We start from the raw sequence: 21,885 nt of genomic DNA on the forward strand, positions 1-21,885 counted from the left end.
CAATGACTTCTGGGCATTGAAGTCCTTCATGAGGATTGGTTGCGGGCTGGAGAAGAAGCTTTGTCGTGATTGGGCGTTGTGAGAACCGTCCTAAGACGGCGACTTGTTATTGGCTATCCTGTGCCCGTTAAGTTTGAATTGGGTGGCGGTTAGCGGCGGAGCAGCCTGCCCCTCAGCCGGAGCTGCAGGGTTTCCTGCTTGTGTGTTTCGGGGCCTGCAGGTACGCGTCCGCAGACTTCTGGGTACCTAGACTCCAACGACTGAATTCCCGGGGCTCCGCGGTCGCTCACCCGCTGACCCGGCTGCTCGGTCCTTCGCTCGACGCAGCCCACACCCCGGCGCCATGGCTCCCAGGAAGGGCCGCACTCGCAGCACCAAGACCAACGCGCTGCGGAACCGCAAGCTCGCCTCCTTCCTGAAGGACTTCGACCGCGAGGGTAAGGGGCGGATTCGCGGCGGTCGCGAGTGTCGGGCGGGTTGGGGCGCGGGTGCGACGGCGTCGCACCCTTGTTGACACGGGATCCGTCGGCTTTCCCCTCTTGGCAGTGCAAATTCGAACCAAGCAAATCGAGTCCGACAGACAGAACCTCCTCAAGGAGGTGGAAAACCTGTACAACATCGAGATCCTTCGGCTCCCCAAGGCGCTGCGCGAGATGAACTGGCTCGACTACTTTGGTAAGAGCTGCTAGCTTTTTTTCCGGTAGCCGACTAGGGCTTTTCTTGAAAGCTTTGTTGGAGGGACTTGTTCTTAAGGAGGTCTAACATAACCCACCCGTGGGAAATTGCCGCCTGTCATAACTTACGAAAGAATGGCAGGCCCATAGAAAGGAAGCTGGCATGAATTACCCCTCAGATGAGCATGATTAGGCCAGCGCGTCTCACGTTCACAGCTGAATGGGAGAGCACTAACAGACATATACCAGAGGTAGGTAGCTTGATGGGGGCTTTAAGGAAGAGAGCACCTTCAGGTCCGGAGGACAAAGCAATCTTCTGATTCTTTTTTTTTTTTTTTTTTTTTTTTTGGTTTTTCGAGACAGGGTTTCTCTGTGTAGCTTTGCGCCTTTCCTGGGACTCACTTGGTAGTCCAGGCTGGCCTCGAACTCACAGAGATCCGCCTGGCTCTGCCTCCCGAGTGCTGGGATTAAAGGCGTGCGCCACCACCGCCCGGCAAGCTTCTGATTCTTGAAGGCTTTCAGGGGTGTGGAGAGTGTGTTCCACACTGACATGACCAAGCCTAAGCTGGCCTGCCTGCCGATAGACAAGGTCGCGGGCACTAGGTAGGACTAAAAAGTTGTCCTGTGGCTTTACAGAGGAGGGAGAGAATTGCAAGGTCACGGCACAGCACACGTTCTAGTCATCTCTCTGTCCAAGGAGAGAGTTGAGGAGGCATATCCATATTTAGGGGAGAAAGAGAGGGATTTGTGATCTAAATCCACCCTACTGCTCAGTCTCACCTGGGACTGTCATCCACCTGGGTAGGCATACTTTTAATAGGCCAGGAAACAAACATTTTAGATTTCTGGAACTGGATGTCTGTTATAGTTCCAAAAGAGCCATGATGAATTTCATTTCTGGGCACACTGAAATGTCAATTTCACATCATTTTCACACATCAGGAAATACTGTGTATACTCACTTTTAAAAATGAATGAATAAATTAAGAAAAGAATGATTTGGCTTTGTCAGAGGTGAATTAGAACAGTATCCTCAAACAGCTCTTTGTTGTGGAAATCGCCAGTTTAAAAATAAGCAAGTCCACTCGGGAGGCAGAGCCAGGTGGATCTCTGTGAGTTTGAGGCCAGCCTGGGCTACCAAGTGAGTCCCAGGAAAGGCACAAAGCTACACAGAGAAACCCTGTCTCGAAAAACAAAAAACAAAAAACAAAAAAAAAAAAATGAGCAAGTCACTTATGAACTACAAAGGCAGGAGTGTTTTTCTGACCAGAGAAAAATCCCAACCCATTTCCCACCACTTGTTAAACTTCCAGTCCAACCTGGAGGCTCCTTTCTCTCCCATCCACTAGGTGGCTTTTACTTTCTCTGTTTTCCTCCTCACTAGTAACTACCAGTGTGTATCTTTCTTCCTGGGTAGAAGTGCATGTGTTACTCACAAGAGCCATGGTTCTTCTGACATGCCTTATTAATCCATGTGTTCATTCATTTCTCCAGAGTTGAGTGTCAGTCACTATGCTAGGTACTAGAGATGCAGTAAGGGGTAAAACAGGCATTGTCCCCTCACTAGAGGCTTATAGGCTAGTGGAGAAGGGTCATTTAAAAACTCATATAGAAGCTGGGTGATGGTGACTCACGCCTTTAATCCCAGCACTCGGGAGGCAGAGGCAGCAGATCTCTGTGAGTTCGGGGCCAGCCTGGTCTACAGAGTGAATACCAGGACAGCCAAGGCTACACAGAGAAATCCTGTCTTAAAAAAATGTTTTTCATATAGAATTAGAGTTTTAAATACTACAAAAAAGATAGGAGTAGTAGCCAGTAAGTACAAGTTAACCATGATAGTAAGCCAGTTCTGTTTTTGAGACAGGGTCCCTTTGTGGCCCTGGCTATCCTGGACTTCTCTTAGGTAGACCAAAGTGGCCTTGAACTCACAGAGATCCACCTACCTCTGCCTCCCAGTCCTGGGATTAAAGGTGTGCACCACCATGCCGGACAGTAGATCAATTTTAGAATGGCAAAATAAGGAACAGAGATACTTTACTCAGGCTCTCATATTACGGGCAGAGTCTATTTGAACCCCAGGCATTCTGTTTATGAGGCCCAAGATCTTAACTGTATACACAGGATTCCATGAGGATTTCTAACAAGAGGAGCTAACCTAAGTTTTCATTCTACAAAGACCTTTTTAGTCTGCACATTTACTATGCCAGGTTTTTACCAGGACCAAGAGATATTATCTCTGGAATTCAGTTCAGGCAGGAATAGACACCTAAGTAGCTTTAGTAGCTTTTGAGTAATTTGCTATATACTATTTATGTATGTATTTACAGTTTGAAGCAGTCATTATCATAGAAACATTAGCAGTTTGAGTGTGGCATTTGAGCTGAATTTTAAAGAACAAATAGAAATTTGTAGGGTAGGGAAGTGAACTGAGCAGAAGAAATACTAAGTATCAAAGCTCTGACATGGGGATCCTGCCCCGGACCTCCCATCTGGACAAAAGAAAAGAGAGGGGAAAAAAAAAAAAAAAAAGCTCTGACATGGGGACAGCTGCACTTGGGAAACAACAGGAGCTTTGAGGACATAGAAAGTAGAGCAGCTAGCTACAACAAGGAGGAGTCTAACCGAGAGACTGATTGTGAACGGCAGTGCTAGACCAAAGGATTCACTGAGCCAGTTTGAGAAAGATAATTGATAGTACTGGGAAAGACAACTCATCATTCAAACCTCATGGTAACTAAATATGATGTTCTTTTTAAAGCCCTTGGCGGAAACAAGCAGGCCCTGGAAGAGGCAGCAACAGTAAGTGAACCCATCCTGTTTTTGAGTTGGTTGGTTTCTAAGTTTAATTCTGTCATAAAATCCTACTGTTCGGTGTGTACTGTAGAAAAGTCTTCATCAGAGGACATTATCTGTGTCATGCATGAAGTCCAAATAGATCTCAGTCCTTAAAAGGAGTGTGCTGTGTGACACCCCCCTCTCCTGTGAGTTCCTCATCTTGGGTTGCATGCAACCATGCGTCAGAAATATTCAGAAAAAAATAGATTGCATCCACACTGCCTGTGTACATACTTACTCTTTAAGTGCCATGCAGGAGGCCGTGGAAGTATACAGCAGGTGACAACTAGTATTTAACAGGTCGACCCACCAGGTGGGGAGCCCCACTTGGCAAAGCCATGGAGTCACTGACTGTAAATAACTGGTTGTTTCTGTCTGTAATTTTTCTCATGTGCCACTTCATTTCTTCCCTAATAACAGCTATGGGTACTTTCCCCACTGCTTGTGTGTTTATCTTGTAAAAATATTCCATCTTTGGGTACACATACTGCTGTGGATGGTCAGGAAGATGATTTCTACTTAAGCTGTATAATTCTAATAATATTAGAATATTTTTCATAACTGATGAAGGAGAGAATAGTATTTTCAGTCACAAAGACAGCTAATTTTAGACTCCAGAACATATTCAAAGCAAACTGGCTGCTCCTGGAGACAAATATGCAAGGATGAATTCCCAGGTGTTTATCACTGACTCAAGGTCAGGCTTGAAGCAACTGTTTACTTTCTGAGAACCCTAACAATAGGCTAAGTGCTTGGCCGAGTGTTACTGGCTAGCCAGTCAATGTGACCTTCCTAGCCTGAGAGAAACTGTGTGTTTCCTTAAGTGTATCAGTTTGGCTCTGTCTCTGGTTGTTTACTCAAGAAATGCTTTGTGACCCTAAAAATGTAATATATAGTTATCCAGAGTTTGACTGTCAGAGAGAGGAGGAGGAGTAAGAGAGTGTCAGAATGTGGGTGCAGGTGTGCGGAGGGAGGCTAAGGAAAGAGAATGAGTGACTAGGTAGGATAGAGAGCAAGAGAGATTTTCAGAAAGATTCTGAGATGTATGTATGCAAAGAGAGATACATAGCTGTATGTTAAGAGATGTAGATGTGTGGAGAGAGATTTCCAGAGAAAGATTTTTTTTTTTTTTTTTTTTGGTTTTTCGAGACAGGGTTTCTCTGTGTAGCTTTGCGCCTTTCCTGGGACTCACTTGGTAGCCCAGGCTGGCCTCGAACTCACAGAGATCCGCCTGGCTCTGCCTCCCGAGTGCTGGGATTAAAGGCGTGCGCCACCACCGCCCGGCTCAGAGAAAGATTTTTAAGATGAAGTAAAAGAGAAAGTTACCAGGTAGGTGGATCTCTGTGAGTTCAAGGCCAGCCTGGTCTACAGAGTAAGTTCCAGGATAGCCAGGACTGCTTCACAGAGAAACCCTGTCTCGAAACCACCACCACCACCACCCTCCCACCCCCCCCACCCCCGCCAAAAAAAAAGAGAAAGTTACCATCAGAAAGTGTGTGTTTCTTTATTTACCTGTCAGATGGAAACTTATTTCTAAATACCCTCAGATTAAAAAAAAAAAAAAAAAGTTTTCTAATATCTGGCTACTCTGAGGTCTTCTATTCACAACCCTGGAGCAGTTCTGGGGAGCTGGCCTCCTCCAGACTGTATTGTGTTTTGACTTGTTTAGAGAGAGTTTAAAATATATAATAACACATGTTTACGTTATATGCAAATACTATTCCATTTTATTTACTTTTTGATTTCCTGAGACAGTCTCACCAGGCTGGCCTAGAAGTTGTGGTCTTCCTGCTGACCTCTCCAGTCCTTTTTCTCTGCCCTCTTAGAATTTCCTGAGACTACAGAAATAAAGACGATCTTATATCAGAATATTTGGCCTTTTAACCTGTACAGCTCCATGGTTACAGTGGTGAGAGTCCTTTGCTAGTCATAACAAGCATCTTTCAACCTCACCCAAGTTTGTGTTAATGAAGTGACATGGAAAGTCCTCAGACAACACTGGATGGGGTCCTGTTGCCAGGGAACTCAACTGTACCCTCAGAGGATTGGAGCTAAGAGCACCTCCTGTGGAAGGAAGGGCTAAAAGTAAGCTGGTCACCAATGACCAACAATCAGTCATACCTGTACACTTCCATACACTCAAACAGGGTTTGAGAGCTACCAGGGGTGGGGACGGGGGCACAGCAGAAGGGCATGGGAGTTCCATGGCCTCTCCCAACACCTTGCCATGATGTGTGGTAGGGAAGTTTGTGTTTTTCCTTTCCCTCTGAAAGGTGAATAATGGTTAGTCTATGAAATAAACTGGTAATGGTCAGATTAGTTTATAAACATATCAATGTAGATCAACAAGGGAGTTCATGGGCAGTGGGGGTGGGGCTTAAAGTAAGGGCTTAAAAACAAGAACTTGAGCCAGGAGGCAGTGGTGCACGCCTTTAAAAACAAAGCAACAGCAACAGCAACAACAACAACAGAAAATAGGAACTTGAGACTGTTGGAGGGAAAGAGGTGAATGCAGACTGTGGGAGGTTGAGGAAAACCTTGCAAAGATTGTCCTGTCACACAAGCAGCCTCCTAGAAAGCCATCTGTCCAAGCTCTCGCTATGCCAGGGTTAGCCTTGCAATCTCTGCCCATACAAAGATTTTCTTAGGCAGCTGGGGACCTCTGGTGGAAAGGCTCTGCCTGCCTCTGTTTGCTAATGCAGAGTATAGAGTTGTTGTCCACAAAGAAGGGCTTCTCAGAGGCAGCCAGTGTCCACCCATAGAGGTCTGCAGTTCTGAGTAACCAACTCAGAATGTGCCAGAGAAGTGTATTTGGGGGGGGACGTTTTACTCCCCCACAGTCTCTTTCTCTATACCCTTTGTAGTAATTGTCATAAACTGCCAAATGTAGGGCCAGTACAATGGTTCAGCAGGTAAAGATACCTCAACTGACAACTTGGCTTAGATACTGGAGTCCACACGGTGGAAGGAGAGAACTGATCAAAGTTGTCCTCTGACCACGTGAGGGCTTAGACACATGCACATACACATCAGTACATGAAGTATAATGTTTCTCTGGTTGAGAGCAGCTCTAGACTACACAGTTGTAGGGACCCCTATTTGTAGCCAATAGATGAGAATCATAGGTAGAGTAATGTAGGGCTGTTAGGTGGGCAGTAGGGCAAGTTTCCCAGGATCTGATGCTGTTCTCAGACAGATAGTATCGGAGTTGAATTAGTGTCCATCCTAGGATCCTGGCTTGGTTTGGAGAAAGCCCACACAGTTGATTACAGACATGTTCCATATTGTGCAGAGTATCATAGCAGAGGGTGGATTTGTCTGTCCTAAATCATCCCAGGGAATCTGCTCCATTTTGACAGCTTCCTTGTCCTTTACCCTAAGTTTGCAGGGGAGGTGGAGTGCCTAGAGCTTAAGTTCCTTTAACTCTTCTAGGCTCAGCTGATCATGGTGGCTCATGCTCTCAATCCCAGCATTTGGGGGGTAGAGGCAGGAGAATCTCTTGAGTTTGAGGCCAGCCTGGTCTACAGAGCAAGTTCCAGGACAGCCAGGGCTACACAGAGAAACCCTGTCTCGAAAAAAAAAAAAACAAAAAAAAACAAAAAACTATTAGGCTGTGACCTACCCTAGGAAACTGGGAAACAGAGATTGTTCTTATCATGCCACACTGCTGAAGACTCAGTCACTTTCTGGAGACTCAGAGACTCAGTACACCATAGCCCTTTTCATATCTTTTCCTAGCATCACTCCCAAGACTGAAGGCAGCATGGTGGGAGGCAAAAATGAAGGATTTATTTCTTCAGACACCAGCCACATCTGTGATGGCCAGCAGCCATGTTACTAGTAGCAACCATGTTGGACAGCACAGCAGTAGGATGTTTCTGTCATTGCAGAAAGTTCTGTTGGACACAGTTGGGAGCTAGTCCAGCATTGGCCTTCACAGAGTCCCTAGGCATGATAAAATCATATATAAACAGTGTGTACACACACTCGCCTGTTTTCTTGGGGAGAAAGTTTATCATTTGTTTGAGTTCATCAAAATTGGAGTCTTGGATTGAAAGTTTACAGTGACTTAAGGGTTCACAGTCTTACTGAGTAGCTGGTGTTCATCAGCTTCAGAAGTTAAAGAGAAGAGGAGCCAGTTGTTGAAGTGTTGAGGGGTGTGTGCTGTAGGAGGGTGGAAACAAGCAAACAAACCAGAAGCCAGTACAGCAGTCTTAGTCCATGCTCTGTTGTTAGAATAAGTTCCTGTGATTCATTTCACTCATCCCCCTGCAGAAACCCAGATTTCATGTTTCAAAACATTCTAGCTGAATCATGCTCATTAGCTAATATGTCTCTCTCATTTTAAATTAGTCAGATATGTAGAACTGCAGATAAACCTGATGTAATGTGGGAGATCCAACACTGCCAGACCAAACTGAAAGAATTCCAAGTTAGCTTTGATTTGAAATCCAGGGAAGAAATGATACTTTGGCCCCAAAGCTCCTATCTAGGTTTATTGGTGCTCCCAAGACCACTGTATAGCCAAGCTTACCTTGAACATGTTGATCCTCCTGCCTCAGCCTCTCAGACACTGCAGTTACAGGTTTGGTGATTCCCTAAGAAGACTCCCAGCCTCAGCGTCTAGTTACACAGGTGGCAGTGACCTATCACAAGAATGCAAAGCAGAACGAGCAGGGTGACATAGTGCGTGTGTCAAAGTTCAGAGGAAGCCGAGGGTAGGCATGGTGGCTCACACTTCTAATCCAAGCACTCAGGACGCAGCGGTAGGTGGATCTCTGGAGATCGGGGGCAGCCTAGTCTACATAGTGAATTCTAGGACAGTTGGGGCTACATAAAGTGACCCTGTCTTAACAAAACCAAACCCGAGGAAGCCAAGTATAAGCTTCCAGGAGGCCCCTTCCAGTGGAGTCGCAGGACAAACTTAATTCCATGTACGTGAACATTTTCTTAGCAGAAAAGCTCACTCAAGACTCCATATAGATTTTTATGAGGGCATCCTCTGCCTAGAAAAGCAGGTGTTGATAACATGTAAACTATATTTATTTGCACTAAGTTTAAGCACAGAGAGCTATTGTTAGCAGGAATAAGGAATCCTGAAATCCTTGTTCTCAGAAGCTAGCCAAGGTCCAACCTCATAGTTAGGCCTGTAGTGTTAGCTCTTGCACTGTGTCCATAGACTGCCGCTAGTAGTGAGTTCAAAGCCTGCTAGTCATTACTAGAGATGGTTGGAAGTTGGCATGGTAGACATCACTAATCTGTTAGAGAACTGTTTCTTGCTGAGTGTAGACAGCCTCAGAATTCTCCTAATCACTTTCTGCACTCCCTGCCAACCCACCCATCAATCCTGTGCCACTCATGCTTCGTGGGACTTCAGTGTTCCATGAAGTCTACTGACTACGAACCCAGTCTCCTCTTGGCTGTGTAGGAAGACCCTGTCTCAAACAAACCAACATCACAAATATGCAAGCAAAACTGAAAAAGTGTTTTCTCACATTCTGAAAAAGTGTGTGTGTGTGTGTGTGTATACAGACATACATACATGTATATATGGACAGAACCAAATCAATAAGCTCTCTTTTTAAAAAAAATTATTTAATTTTATTTTATGTGCATTGGTGTGAAGGTGTCAGATCTCCTGGAACTGGAGTTACAGACAGCTGTGAGCTGCCTTGTGGGTGCTGGAAATTGAACCTGGGTCCTCTGAAAGAGCAGCCAGTGCTCCTAACCCCTGAGCCATCTCTCCAGCCCGATAAACACTCTTCTAAACAAATGGAATAATCATGGTTTGCCTCTGAGGAATGACAGGAGAAGCAAAGAAACAGAACCAGGAAAGAACACATAGCCAGAAGCAAGTTATTGCCAAGGTCTTAGGTCTTGAGTTGTGTGGTAGGTTTATAATTAGTTTGTACTTTGATTTACTATTTCTATACACGCTGGACTAAGCCTGTGCTTTCTGGCCGTTTGTCACAGGCTGATATAGACATCACAGAAATAAACAAGTTAACAGCTGAAGCTATTCAGACACCTTTGAAATCTGTCAAAAGTGAGTACTTTTCTTTTGTATAATTGTATTTGTATGTGTATATGTTTATAGTATATGTGAGTGTGTGTGGAGACAGAGACTGACATTGGGTGTTAATGTCACTTTATTGACGTAGGGTCTCTTGCTGAAGACAGAGCTTGCCTCTTCAGCCGGTCTAGCTAGCCAGCTTACCACATGCCCTCTCTCTACTCCCCGAGGGCTGGGATTACAGATGGGATTTCCCTGGGTTCTGGGTGTCTGAACTCCATTCCTCACGCTTGCTTGCCTGGTTTCCATTGATCCATCTTCCAAGACCTTTAGTAATTTGAGTCAGAGTCTGTGTGTTATGCAAGAGAGCCTGGAACTGGTTATCTTCCTACTTCAGTGCTGGGATTAGAAGCATGTGCCAGCATGCCTGGTGTGAGTGCATTCACAGCCCCTCAGGGGACAGAGAGCTGAGGTCCAGACCAGGCCTCATTATCGTGCCTCGCTCTGCTGAGACTATTTGGCCCATGGTTTTGTGAGTATAAAAACTTGATTTGTGAAAGGAGGGTATTGGGAGGTGTTGGTGCATGCTTTTAATCCCAGCACTCTGGAGGCAGAGACAGGTAATACAAAGAAAAACTAACAAAAGAAAAAAAAGAAGGGTGTGTGTGTGTGTGTGTGTGTGTGTGTGTGTGTGTGTGTGTGTGCTGGAAACCAGGCCTCAGTGCCTCCAGAAGTATTTCTCTCTAGCATCATCAGCAGGACTGAAAAGAATTGCAAAGAAATACCTCAGCATTTAAGTTCAGTGATCTGCCTGTGCAGAATCATCTCACAGGCATATCCCATACTGTGGGACTGTTGCTACATTTGTTTGTTAGGGAATGGGCTGGTGTGTACTACAACTTACAGTAATTGGTTTTCTTCTACTAGAGGTATGGATCCAAGGGATTCAACTCAGGTCATGAGGCTTGGTGGCAGCACCCACTGAACCATCTTGCCAGCTCAGAAGCAGTTCTTTGGGAAGCCAAACTATAACTAGTGAGCCTGGAATCAGGTTGGATAGATTAAGACATAGACCTTTAAAAAAAAAGAAGAAGAACTGGACCACATGCCACTGTCATTGCTTGGTGGCAGCTTGATGCATCCCATCCTGGTGAGGGTTAGACCTTACCATGGCCTGCATGTTCAGGCTGCTCTCCAGGGGGCATTTGACAGTCACCTGAACCAGAACCATTGTTAATTCTGACAGAGCTTCCATTACACCTGCCTTGTAGAGTGAAGAAAGCATGAGGTGTTTGCCCCCTGCGCACAGGATGGAATTGGGCTAGAGTTTCTGGCCGAATGTTCAGTCTGTCGTCCCTCTATACCTTTTTGTTTGTTGGTTGGTTTGTGTGTTTTGTTTTGTTTTTTAAAGATGTATTTATTTATTATGTATACAGAAGAGGGCGCCAGATCTCATTACAGATGGTTGTGAGCCACCATGTGGGTGCTGGGAATTGAACTCAGGACCTCTGGAAGAGCAGTCGGTGCTCTTAACCTCTGAGCCATCTCTCCAGCCCAGGTGTTTTGTTTTTAAGATGGAATTTGCCTACACAGATCTTGCTATCCTGGAACTTCTCTGTGTAGACCAGGCTGGACTTGAACTGGCAGAGATCTGCCTGCCTCTGCCTCCCAAGTGCTGTGGTTAAAAGTATGCACCACACAAAAAAAAAAGGTGTACCACCATGCCTCTACTATTATATGTTTAGATAATATCACTTTTTCTTTGAGTTCCCTAAGTTTTGCTTACTTAATAGTTAGTGGGTAGAACTGAACACACCAGGCCCATCATCAATCAGCAGTTAACAAGTGTTCTTATAACCAACCCTTTGACCTCTCAGCTTCAGCTAAAGGGAAGCTATTAAATGAAAAACAAACTGAGCAGTACTGGGGAGAGAGAGGCAGGTGAATCTGTAAGTTCGAGGCCATCCTGGTCTACAGAGCAAGTTCCAGGACAGCTAGGGCTACACAGAAAAACCCTGTCTTGGGAAACACACCATACACACACACACACACACACACACACACACACACACACACACACACACACAAAGAGAAAAGAAAGAAAACCATCCATGGTGGCACATACCTGTCATCCCAGTACTTGGGAGGTGGAGGCAGGGGTATCAGTAGTTCAAGCTCAGCCTCAACAACAGAGTGAGTATGAAACCAGCCTGGGTTACCTGAGACCGTCTCAGAAAACACACACACACACACACACACACACACACACACACAATTATTTTATGTGTCAAGGTCACGGCTAATAAAAAGGGCTAGAGTGTTTAGTCTGATCTCTCCCACCACCATGACTAAATACCTGAATTTTCTCTGTAACCCCTGCTCAGGATTTTCTAGCTCCTAGCTTGTATTTATTTAGCAAATTTGTTTTGTTCTGTTGTTTTGGTTTGGTTTGGTTTTGGTTTTTTTTTTTTTTTTTTTTTTTTGGTTTTTCGAGACAGGGTTTCTCTGTAGTTTTGCGCCTTTCCTGGAACTCGCTGAGATCCACCTGGCTCTGCCTCCCGAGTGCTGGGATTAAAGGCGTGCACCACCACCGCCCGGCGGTTTTTGGTTTTTTGAGACAGGGTTTCTCTGTGTAGTTTTGGTGCCTATCCTGGAACTTACTCTCTAGACCAGGCTGGCCTCAAACACACAGAGATCCTCTTGGCTCTGCCTCCCCAGTGCTGGGATTAAAGGTGTGCGACACTGCCACCCAACTCTGGTGTTTTTATTGTTGTTGTTTTGTTTTGTTTTTTTGTTTGTTTGTTTTGGTTTGGTTTTTAAGATTTATTTATTTTGTGTGTTTGAGTGTTTTGTCTGCATGTATGTATGAGCATCACATGCATGCCTGGTGCCTGAGGAAGTCAGAGGGGGCATCAGATGCTCTGAAACTGGAGTTCAGATCATTTTGAACCACTACTTCAGTGCTGGGAACCAAATTTGAGTCCCTATACAGGAGCATCAAGTGATTTTAAGCATCGAGCCATCTCTCTAGCCCTCCAGGAAATCTTTTTTAAAAAGAAGTTTTAAACAAAGAAAACAATCAGAGTGGTTTTAAAAAAAACAAACAAGTAAAAAACCCACTATGTAGTGCTACTGTAGGACCAGCCCAGCATTCTGATTAAGACAGATTTGGGCTAAGAGTGATGGCATGTACCTGTAATCCCAGCACTTGGGAGGTTAAAGCATGAGAATTCCAAGTTTGAGGCCAGCTCGGGTTATATAGTGAGTTTGAAACCTGCCTAGATTATGTAGCAAGACGCTATCTCAAAAACAAATGAGAAAACTACCAAAAAACCAATAAGAAGAACAAAACAGATGAGTAGGAGACCTGGTGCTGCCGCTTCCTAGTCCAGATGGCTTTACTAAACTCACCAGTTGCCTTATCTATAACAGGGTGTCCCCACTGGACAAGGTTGTAAGACTTGAAACAGGTTCTCTGTATAAGAGTGGGTGTGGAGGGTTGTTGCTTCTGTATCCGCAAACCCTAGAATTGTGCCTGTAGTTGTTATTTGTGGAATGAATGAACATAAGGCCAATTGGACAGTATGAAACACAAGTTACAAAAACTACTAGTAATAGCCAGATGGTAGTGGCACATACCTTTAATCCCAGCACTTGGGAGGCAGAGGCAGGTGGATCTCTGTGAGTCTGAGGCCAGCCTGGTCTACAGAGTGAGTTCCAGGACAGCCAAGACTACACAGAGAAAACCTGTCTCAAAAACAACCTCCACCACCCCCAAAAAACTACTAGTTATCACATTGCTATTTGTAAATAACATTATTATTATAGTTACCTTAGGAAGAACAAGGAGTACAAGGGATGTTTAAGATGAATGATTCCAGCAGAAATAACAAATTCTCATATCTGAGGGGCTTTTACATGGAAGGCAGTGCTGTGGACCCCCCCTGAGCTGAACAGGTTTCGACTGAAGTAACTCTTAAGACTGTTTGTTATAGAGCGGAAGGTAATCCAGGTGGATGAAGCGATAATGGAAGAAGAAGAGGAAAAGAATCATAAGACTCTTCGATCTACAAGAGTAAGTAGTAATTCAGGTTAGGGAGTTACACAGAGAAAGACTTGGGATAAGGCTGGAGAGATTATTGGTGAAATTATTAAGGCCACTCCACGTAGTTAAAAGGGAGGTTTATTTTGTGGGGTAACTCACAAATGAAGGGATAGTTTACAGGGTCTGGGAAAGGTGTAGCGCAGTCTGGCAGTGTTCTCTGGAGAACTCTGCTCGGTCTACCTTCAGCGTCCAGGGTCCAGGAACCAAGAGAGCCAGCACATCCGGATCTTGGGTCTTCAGGGTCCTCTCTCGGCCCCGCCTTGTAGGCGTGACAGTTACCAAAGCCTCAATGGGGGTTGGAACTTCCAGATCAAAGCTGGAATGGCTACCCACTACAAGAGGTGGTTCTGCACTTTAGAGCACTGGCTGCTCTTGAGGACCCTAGTTCAATTCCTAGTGCCTGTGGAGGCTCACTGCTGTGTGTAACTCCAGTTTCAAGGGATCTGACACCACCTTCTGGCCTCCATGGCTCCCAGGCACACTTTTGGCACACATACATACATGCAGGCAAAACACCTGACAAATTAATTTTTTTTTAATGTGGAATACAGTGTTGTTCTGGCAGAGTTCACAGACTGAGAAGATTGCATTTTATGTGTCAAATAGCACAAGTCACTGCAGATACAAGTGTAAAGTGTGTGGATCAGGAAGAGGAGGGAGGAGGAAGCTGTAGGACTCCCCCAGCCAGTCCTTTCAGAAGAAGCTTCACTAGCTAAAGAAGAAAGGGACAAGAGTTCAGGACAGGGGAGGAAAGTCTTTCTGAGGAGCAGGAAGTGGTTTGGTATGGCTGGGATAGAAGCTGTGAGAATAATGGAGGAAAGTAGAGACCAGATAATGGATGCCCGTATACCAAGCTTGAGTTTCCATTCTGTCAGCTAGGCACTAGTAAGAGCTGTAAGAGCTGTCGTTATTTCAAAACTATTCAGAATGAATGGAAGAGGGAAAAGGAAGGCAAGGGGCATAGTAAGGATAACCTGAAGTGTAGTACCTGTTTCAAAAGAAGTAGGGATGTTTCTGGGGTGAGTGTTAGCAAGAAAAAGTGAGATAACTGATCCAAACTAGTGGGAGCTCATGGACTCTGGACTGACAGCTGGGGAGCCTGCATGGGACCACACTAGGCCCACTAATGTGGGTGACAGTTGCATTGCTTGATGTGTTTGTGGGTCCCCTGGCAATGAGGCCAGGACTCATCCCAGGTACACGAACTGGCTCTTTAGAGCCCCATTCCCTATGATGCAATGCCTTACTCAGCCGTGATGCAGGCGGGATGGGCTTGGGCTTGCCCCAACTTGGTGTGCCAGCCTGTGTTGACTACCCAAGGGAGGCCTTACTGCCTATGAGGAGGGGATGGGGATGGGATGGGGGGGGGCGGGTGCGAAAGAAGAGGAGGGAAGGGGAACAGGGGTTGGAATGTAAAATGGAAAAAAAAAAATTTTTAATAAAATAAAAGCTGGCCAGAAACAAGCCAAGCTAAGGCTGGGCATTTATAAGTGAAAAAAGAAAAAGTGAGCTTGGTTGGCCTAAGAAAGGAGAAACTAGAGATGGTAAATACTTTCTAGACTAGACAGTGGCCATCCAGTGACTGTAGGACCCCTGAAAAGGCAGAGCCTCTGATTAAGGCTCCAGGGAGCACCTGCCAATTGCCTGCCCTGCTGAGTACTTTTCAGGATGTGTAGACAGGATTCCAGCCTAGAGCTCAGCAAGGTGGAGAGACTCTCTGACCCTGGGTCTTTATATATTCATCCCAGCTGAGAAGACTGTGCTGGAGTAAGCAGAGTGGGGAGCTGCTGATGTGCACTAGAGGGGAGGTAGAAATGAGATCCTCAGAAAACTCCCACGGATGGCCAGGAAGGGAGACAGTGGGGTCGGAAGGAAAGTAGTGGGAACAAGCCAACCTGACCAGCCCATCAGTGAGCTCCAAGTTCAGTGAGAGGGCCTATCTCAAACAATAAGGGGAGGAACACTATGGGGAAACACCCACCATCCATCTCTGGACTCCCTGTGTCACTCATGTCTGAGTGACACATACACGCTTGTGTATACATGCAAGATTTCCCTTTAATCTTGGCCCATGTCTTTTATCTCAAGTCTTCAAGTTGTACGTATTTTAATCACTGAATTCTCTACAGAAGCCCTTGTGTGTTTGGTCTGGTTTTTGAGATAGCCTCACTGTGTAGCCCAGGTTGGCCTTGAACTCACTGTCCTCCTGCCTCAGCCTCTCAGGTGCTGGGATTACCAGCGTGTGCCACTGTGCTCAACTGTGATAAACCTTCCTGTGTTGAGTTCTACTTTTCCTTTCAAAAGCTAGTTCTCCTTCCCCTCTGTTATCTTTCTTTTCTCCTTTGCTAGGCTCTGTGTGACTTCAGGTTTGTTTGATTGTGCTTCTAGGTCAAAAGATGCCCTCCATCTAGGAAGAGAACCCAGTCCGTACAAGGAAGAGGCAGGAGCAAAAGGTGATGGTTTCCTGAGATAGATGTGCTGCTTTGTTTTTGGTGGAGAAGTCTGTTCAGCATGGTAGAAACAGAAGCAGAGGGAGCTCTGGGGAATGAGGCATAGCAGCTGGAACCACCTGATGTGGGCACTGGGAATGTGGGGCCTCTGGACAGCAGGAAGTGCTCTTAACCATAGAACCACCTCTCCAGCCCCATAGTTTCTTGAAATGCCCTCCTGGTCCTGCTTAGACTCTCCATGGGCTCAAATAGATCATGGGGACTCCACTGTAAACCCTTTGAGGGGAAGGGAAACAACGTATGAAGTTAGGCCCTAGACTGCCTGTCTCTGAAGGGCAGACCATGTCCTGACAGACATTAGCCAGCCGCCTAGAGAGAACCAGGCTCATGGTCCGCAGGCTCTTCCACCTGGCTGGCAAGTCCCATACTGCCATAGGCTGCCGGGTTCAGCCTCTCTGCTCCTCACTACTGTGTCATCTCGGGGAAGTTCTTTACTATGATGACCATCTGTGGCTGTAAAAGGATACAAATTGTGCTCCCCTCCCAGGAACTCAGAGGGTTCCATAACGTGATGGGTGCAGGGCTGCATCTGACATGACCATTGCCTCTATAGCTGCTGCCATCCTTGCACCTGTGGCTTGACACCCCTCGTGGCTCTTTCTTCCCTGCAGGTTAAGCAATGATTTTGTGACACCAGCCATGAGCAGACTGGAGCCATCTCTGGTGAAACCAACCCCAGGCGTGACACCTAGGTTTGATTCCAGGTAAGTACCGAGAGCAGCCCGTGGATTGGGTGGAGCCCAGCTGTGAACAGTATAGGTAATGCTCCTGAATCTTTGGTGAGACACCTCAGAGAGAGCACAGTTGAGCTTCCTACCATTGGCCCTCCCCTGACACTGCTTTCAATTCCTTACCTGATGAGAGGAAAGAGAGCATTGGCCTGTGATGATCAGAGGCCTGTGCTTTTAGTCTTTGATTCTGTTCAGATGGTATTGGAAGCTGAGTCTTATTCCTTATTCCTGTACCCTTGGAAAGAAGAAAATTGATAGCACCTTTCCTGAAGCCAACATAACAAGATTGTTTACAGCAGAAGCTAATACCTACCCTGGGGGCTAGCTGATGAGGCAGGAAACCTGTGTTGCCACAGTTAAGGCAGAGTGATGGTAGCATGCACTGGTAATCCCAGCCCTCAGGAGATGGAGGCAGGAAGATCAGTTCAAGGTCACCCTTGGCCACATAGCCAGTTTGAGGCCAACCTGGGCTACATGAGACGAAATGAGAATGGTGTGCGCTCCAAGGGAGGAGCCTCCCAGTCACAGCAGTTCTCCCAGGCTGCTTCCCAGGTGTACTGCGGCTCCTGTTGCTCTTGGGCATAGAGGAAAATAGGGAATTAAGACCAATAGCTTCAGCCGGGTGGTAGTGGTGCACGCCTTTAATTCCAGCACTCGGGAGTCAGAGGCAGGCGGATCTCTGTGAGTTCAAGGCCAGCTTGGTCTACAAAGTGAGTTCCAGGACAGGTTCCAAAAGCTACACAGAGAAGCCCTGTCTTGAAAAACCTAAATAAATAAATAGATAGATAGATAGATAAATAGATAAATAGATAAATACATACTAATAGCTTCTAGGGAGTAGGACAGGAAAGGGCTATCTCGAATGAGGAAGACTTCCCACTTTTTTATTATTTATTTTTGGTTTTTCAAGGCAGGGTTTCTGTATAGCCCTGGCTGACCTGGAGCTAGCTCTGTAGACCAGACTAGCCTCGAAATCACAGAGATTCGCCTGGCGACTTTCTATTTCAATTCCTACTCCACTGTTTGCGACATCTACTTACCGCCATTTTGAAGGAAATACATACTGAAGTTCTGTGTAGAGAAGGATGTCTCAGGGATTAGTGTGATGTTGTCTCGGAATCCCCCTCCCTTAACCCTGGAGAGGTCCTCGGGGTGGAAGTACTAAGCTACGTTTGGATGCACAGGAACCCGTGTGCTTCTGGTTCTGTGGATGAGTGGGAAATTACGGAGCTTTGGCCCTCAGTTTGCATGGGTATGAGTTGACTTTTGCTGGACGTATGTTTGATAATTGCAGCCTCCTTTCTCCAGCTGTGTTTAGTCATTACAGCTTGAAAAATGTTTTCCCTAAATTTAGAATTTGCCTTCTTAGAAGCGTGTGATTTGAAAACTACAGCTTGAGACCAGATGGGGTTGGAAGGGCTTGTTGTGAGGGTGTCATTATTCAGTCTGCCAAGCCGTCTTCACTGAGTTTTCCAATTTTTAGGGTTTTCAAGACCCCAGGCCTGCGCACTCCAGCAGCCAGAGAGCAGATTTACAACATCTCCATCAATGGCAGCCCTCTTGCTGACAGCAAAGAGATCTCCCTCACTGTTCCTGTGGGTGGTGGTGCGGTAAGTGGCATGCTGGGAAGCCAGGCCCCAGTGTGCTGCACGGCGAAGCCTCTTTCCTCTGAGTTGGCTCCCCACGCCTGCCTCAGAGACCCTGAAGAATCCCTTCAGTGGGTGGATCCTAGTCACCACACTGCCTCAGCACTCAGGACCTGGTGTTCTCTCCCAGGGTTGCGGCCCAGCTGGGAGGACCCATGCCCAACTCTGGGTTCCATCCGCTGCGTGTACAGTAATGGCTATTAGGGGGAGCGCAGAGGAAGGCACCCTGGGGTAGGGCCGTGTACCTCCAGCGGTCTTGAGAGATGCTGAAACAGGCTGGCCTGGTTCTCAGTGCTGCAGAGTGGGTTGCTAGCCTGCATGAGGGGTGGGCGTCTGATTTCAGATTTGGTCTGTGTGGCATTGTACTTGTGTAACCCACCCAGTGGTCCACTGATAGCATTGATGGCATCGTTGTCTCCTGAGGTCTAACATACTGGTACTATCCGCCTACATTATCATTTCTCCATCGTAGCTGTCTTCTGTCACCACATGCAGACTATCAAGGGGACCCTGGGTTCACTGGCTGCTGCCAGAGGTTCCGATCTGGAAGGACATGCCATCTAACCCTTTCTCCCTCCATACAGAGTTTGCGGTTATTGGCCAGTGACTTGCAGAAGGTTGATATCGCTCAGCTGAATCCAGAGGCCATAGGAAACATTAAGAAGCTCTCGGTGAGTCCTGGGTTCGTCTCCACATGGAGGAGCCTGCCCTTTGCACTGGCCTTTGTGGGGCTTTGCAGAGCACTGCCCAGCTCTTACTTTACTGTCAACACTGTTCCATTTTCTATCTTAGTTTAAATTCTCAAGAGGAATAGCCCGCCTACAGCCCAGTCAGCCGTACTTGGGTGTGGGCGGGAGCTTGGGGTACAGGCATGGCTGCTGGAGGCCCATCTTTGTGTCCATCAGGAATGAGACAAGCCTTGAGCTGGGGTCCTCAATATGTACTAAGGTCCCATAGACATCTGTGACAGTCATCCTCCAGCGTCAGTGTCTCTCTTAAGAAATGAGTCTCCAGTTAGTCTCTGATTACTTTACAATACAAATGAAGAACAAAAGGAAGAGTCCCTGAGATCTGGGCTTGGGAAGCTGGAGAGCCGACCCAGTGATTAGGCCCACTTGCTCTTGCAGAGGACCCAGGTTTAGCTCCCAGCAAACATAGTAGCCTGTAACTCCAGTTCCTGGGGATTTAGTGCCCTCTTCTGGCCTCTGTAGACATTAGACATGTTCACACACATAAAATAAAAATAAATCAGTCTTGTCGGGCTGTGGTGGTGCATGCCTTTAATCCCAGCACTTGGGAGGCTGAGGCAGGCGGATCTCTGTGAGTTCAAGGCCAGCCTGGTTTACAGAGTGAGTCCCAGGACAGCCAGGAATATTACACAGAGAAACCCTGTCTCGAAAAAAAACAAAACAAAATAAAAATCAGTCTTTAAAAACAATCCTGTGCTTGGGTAGACTAAGCTGACTGGGCTGGCATGTCTTAAAATGACCTCTCTCTCTCTAGAGCCGCCTTGCCCAGATCTGCAACAGCATACGGACCGGCAAATGAGAAGGCGGCTGCGGCGGTGGGGGGGGGGGGGGGGGGGGCAGCAGAGGTGGCAGCAGAGCGCACATCTGTCCTCTTCCCCCAGCCTGTGGGGTGCTGGATGGAGAGTTTCACTTGCTGACACTTGGGACGGTGCTTCTGTCTGTCTGTCTGTCAGAGAGCTCCGGTGTCTTGCTGCACACCTCTAGTTGTTTGGATCGGGAACACAGGCCTAGTCAAGGGCTCTGTGTGCCTGGTGCAGAGTGACTGTGAGCCGTCTGTGGCTCGAGGTCCCACCAGTCTGTAGACTGCTTGGAGCCTTGTCCTGGAGGGCTTATGAGCAGGGCCGTGTGACTCGTGCTCTGCAGGGAGCGGTGGGTCCTGTGCTCCTGCAGGAGCCGCTGCACGGCTCTCTGTGGTAGTCATAGTCAGTCTTGTTATTTCAGTCCTCTCTAGTTTGTCTACTGCTGAGGCTTTCATGCATGTTGTTTCCTGAGCAGTGTCATTTCAGCCGACTTGTCCTACTGCAAGATTGCTGTTTTCAATAAATCTTGGTTTGCTTTGGTTTTTAAATCAGTCCTCAGCCTGCCTGTTGTCTCCAGCTGTGCTGCAGTCAGGCCGCAGCTCCTGGAGTGGGCATCCCTGGACAACTGCCTTCTCAGGAGTGGGGAAACCTTTCCTATGGGCAAAAGCACTGACCTCCAAAAGGGACTCCAAGATCCAGGGCTGTGGTAACGCAGGCTAGCTGCGTTCCCCACACTTTGTCCCAGGAGCTAAGGAAGATGAACCAGAAGACATCAGAGTAAACCAGTGTGGGGCTTGGCCAAGAGGGGCAGGGCACCCACCATCATGCTTCTTGCTCACTTCGCTGCTTCCTCCAGCTCCCCGCACTGATGGGCTGCATGGAATGCTGGTAGCAAAGGACTCTGGGAAAGAACTGGGGCCATCACTGGGTATGCCCTCTATAGAGAAAAAGCCTCTGGTCGCTGGGCTTGCTGGGTATGCCCTTTATAGAGAAGAAGCCTCTGGTCAGTGGTGGAATTTGGAAGAGAAGTGACAGCCTACAGCTGTCACTACAGCTACACCTGAGACTTCCATCTCTGTGTTGAGCCTGCCCTCGGGGATCGGGTAGGATTCCATGCTACCCAAAGCTAGGTCTACTGTGCTGCCTTCCGTTTCCAACACTGGCAGCATAAACTCAGTTGAACAAGATGCACAGTGCACACACAGTAGGTGTTTTGACTACACTGTTCCTTCCTCCTAAAGAAGGGTTGAGTTCCCCCATCCCAGTGTTTCAGAGAAGGGGCTTAATAATGTTGAACAAATTGCACCCTTGGTGTTTGGGTTAGTTTGGCAGAGGTGAGGTGTGGCTTCTAGTTCGAAGCCCCAGAGGTGACATCTTCCTCTGACCTACTTCATCCCTCTGGACAGTTTGTACCAGAGCTGCTCAGGGTAGAAGGGCAGATGCACCGTGGCATCCTCCCTCAAGACCCTGGGTGCCAATAAAGAGAAGGTTCCTCCAAGTTCTCCAGGGGCCCTGGGATTTTGAGGAGCCCCTTGCTGGACAGATCCTACATGTCTTTCCTTGAAACTAGGCCACCCTGTGAAGTAGTTCATCAGTGAGAGAGTGGACATCAAGGCATTGTTCTTTGAAAGCCAGGCACAACCATTCTCTCAAGGTAATGAAAGGCCTATCTCCAAAAATAATAGGGAAATCCTATGCCACCACAGGGCTTCCATCTTCAGGGTGTTCCCAGGACCCCTGAAAAGCAAAGCAAATCTCTGTCACAATATACACCTAAATCTGCCTACCTTGTTACATGATGTGATGGTTGTTGGCCTACACC

At 47.0% G+C, this 21,885-nt stretch overlaps 1 protein-coding gene across 1 annotated transcript; it reads left to right on the forward strand.

The window, feature by feature from the left end:
* The first annotated feature begins 142 nt into the window (after positions 1-142).
* Positions 143-20,089, forward strand: Cdca8 (cell division cycle associated 8). Its single transcript, XM_052715327.1, has 10 exons — positions 143-437; positions 547-675; positions 3,433-3,473; positions 9,483-9,555; positions 13,518-13,597; positions 16,016-16,080; positions 16,749-16,841; positions 18,352-18,478; positions 19,099-19,185; positions 20,018-20,089. The coding sequence occupies exons 1-10, from the start codon at positions 344-346 to the stop codon at positions 20,060-20,062; spliced, it is 834 nt and encodes a 277-aa protein (XP_052571287.1). The 5' UTR covers positions 143-343; the 3' UTR covers positions 20,063-20,089.
* Positions 20,090-21,885: the final 1,796 nt, after the last annotated feature.

This window comes from Peromyscus californicus, unplaced genomic scaffold (genome assembly GCF_007827085.1).
Source record: "Peromyscus californicus insignis strain IS unplaced genomic scaffold, ASM782708v3 Scaffold_5__1_contigs__length_169319896, whole genome shotgun sequence".
NCBI classification, from domain to species: Eukaryota; Metazoa; Chordata; class Mammalia; order Rodentia; family Cricetidae; genus Peromyscus; species Peromyscus californicus.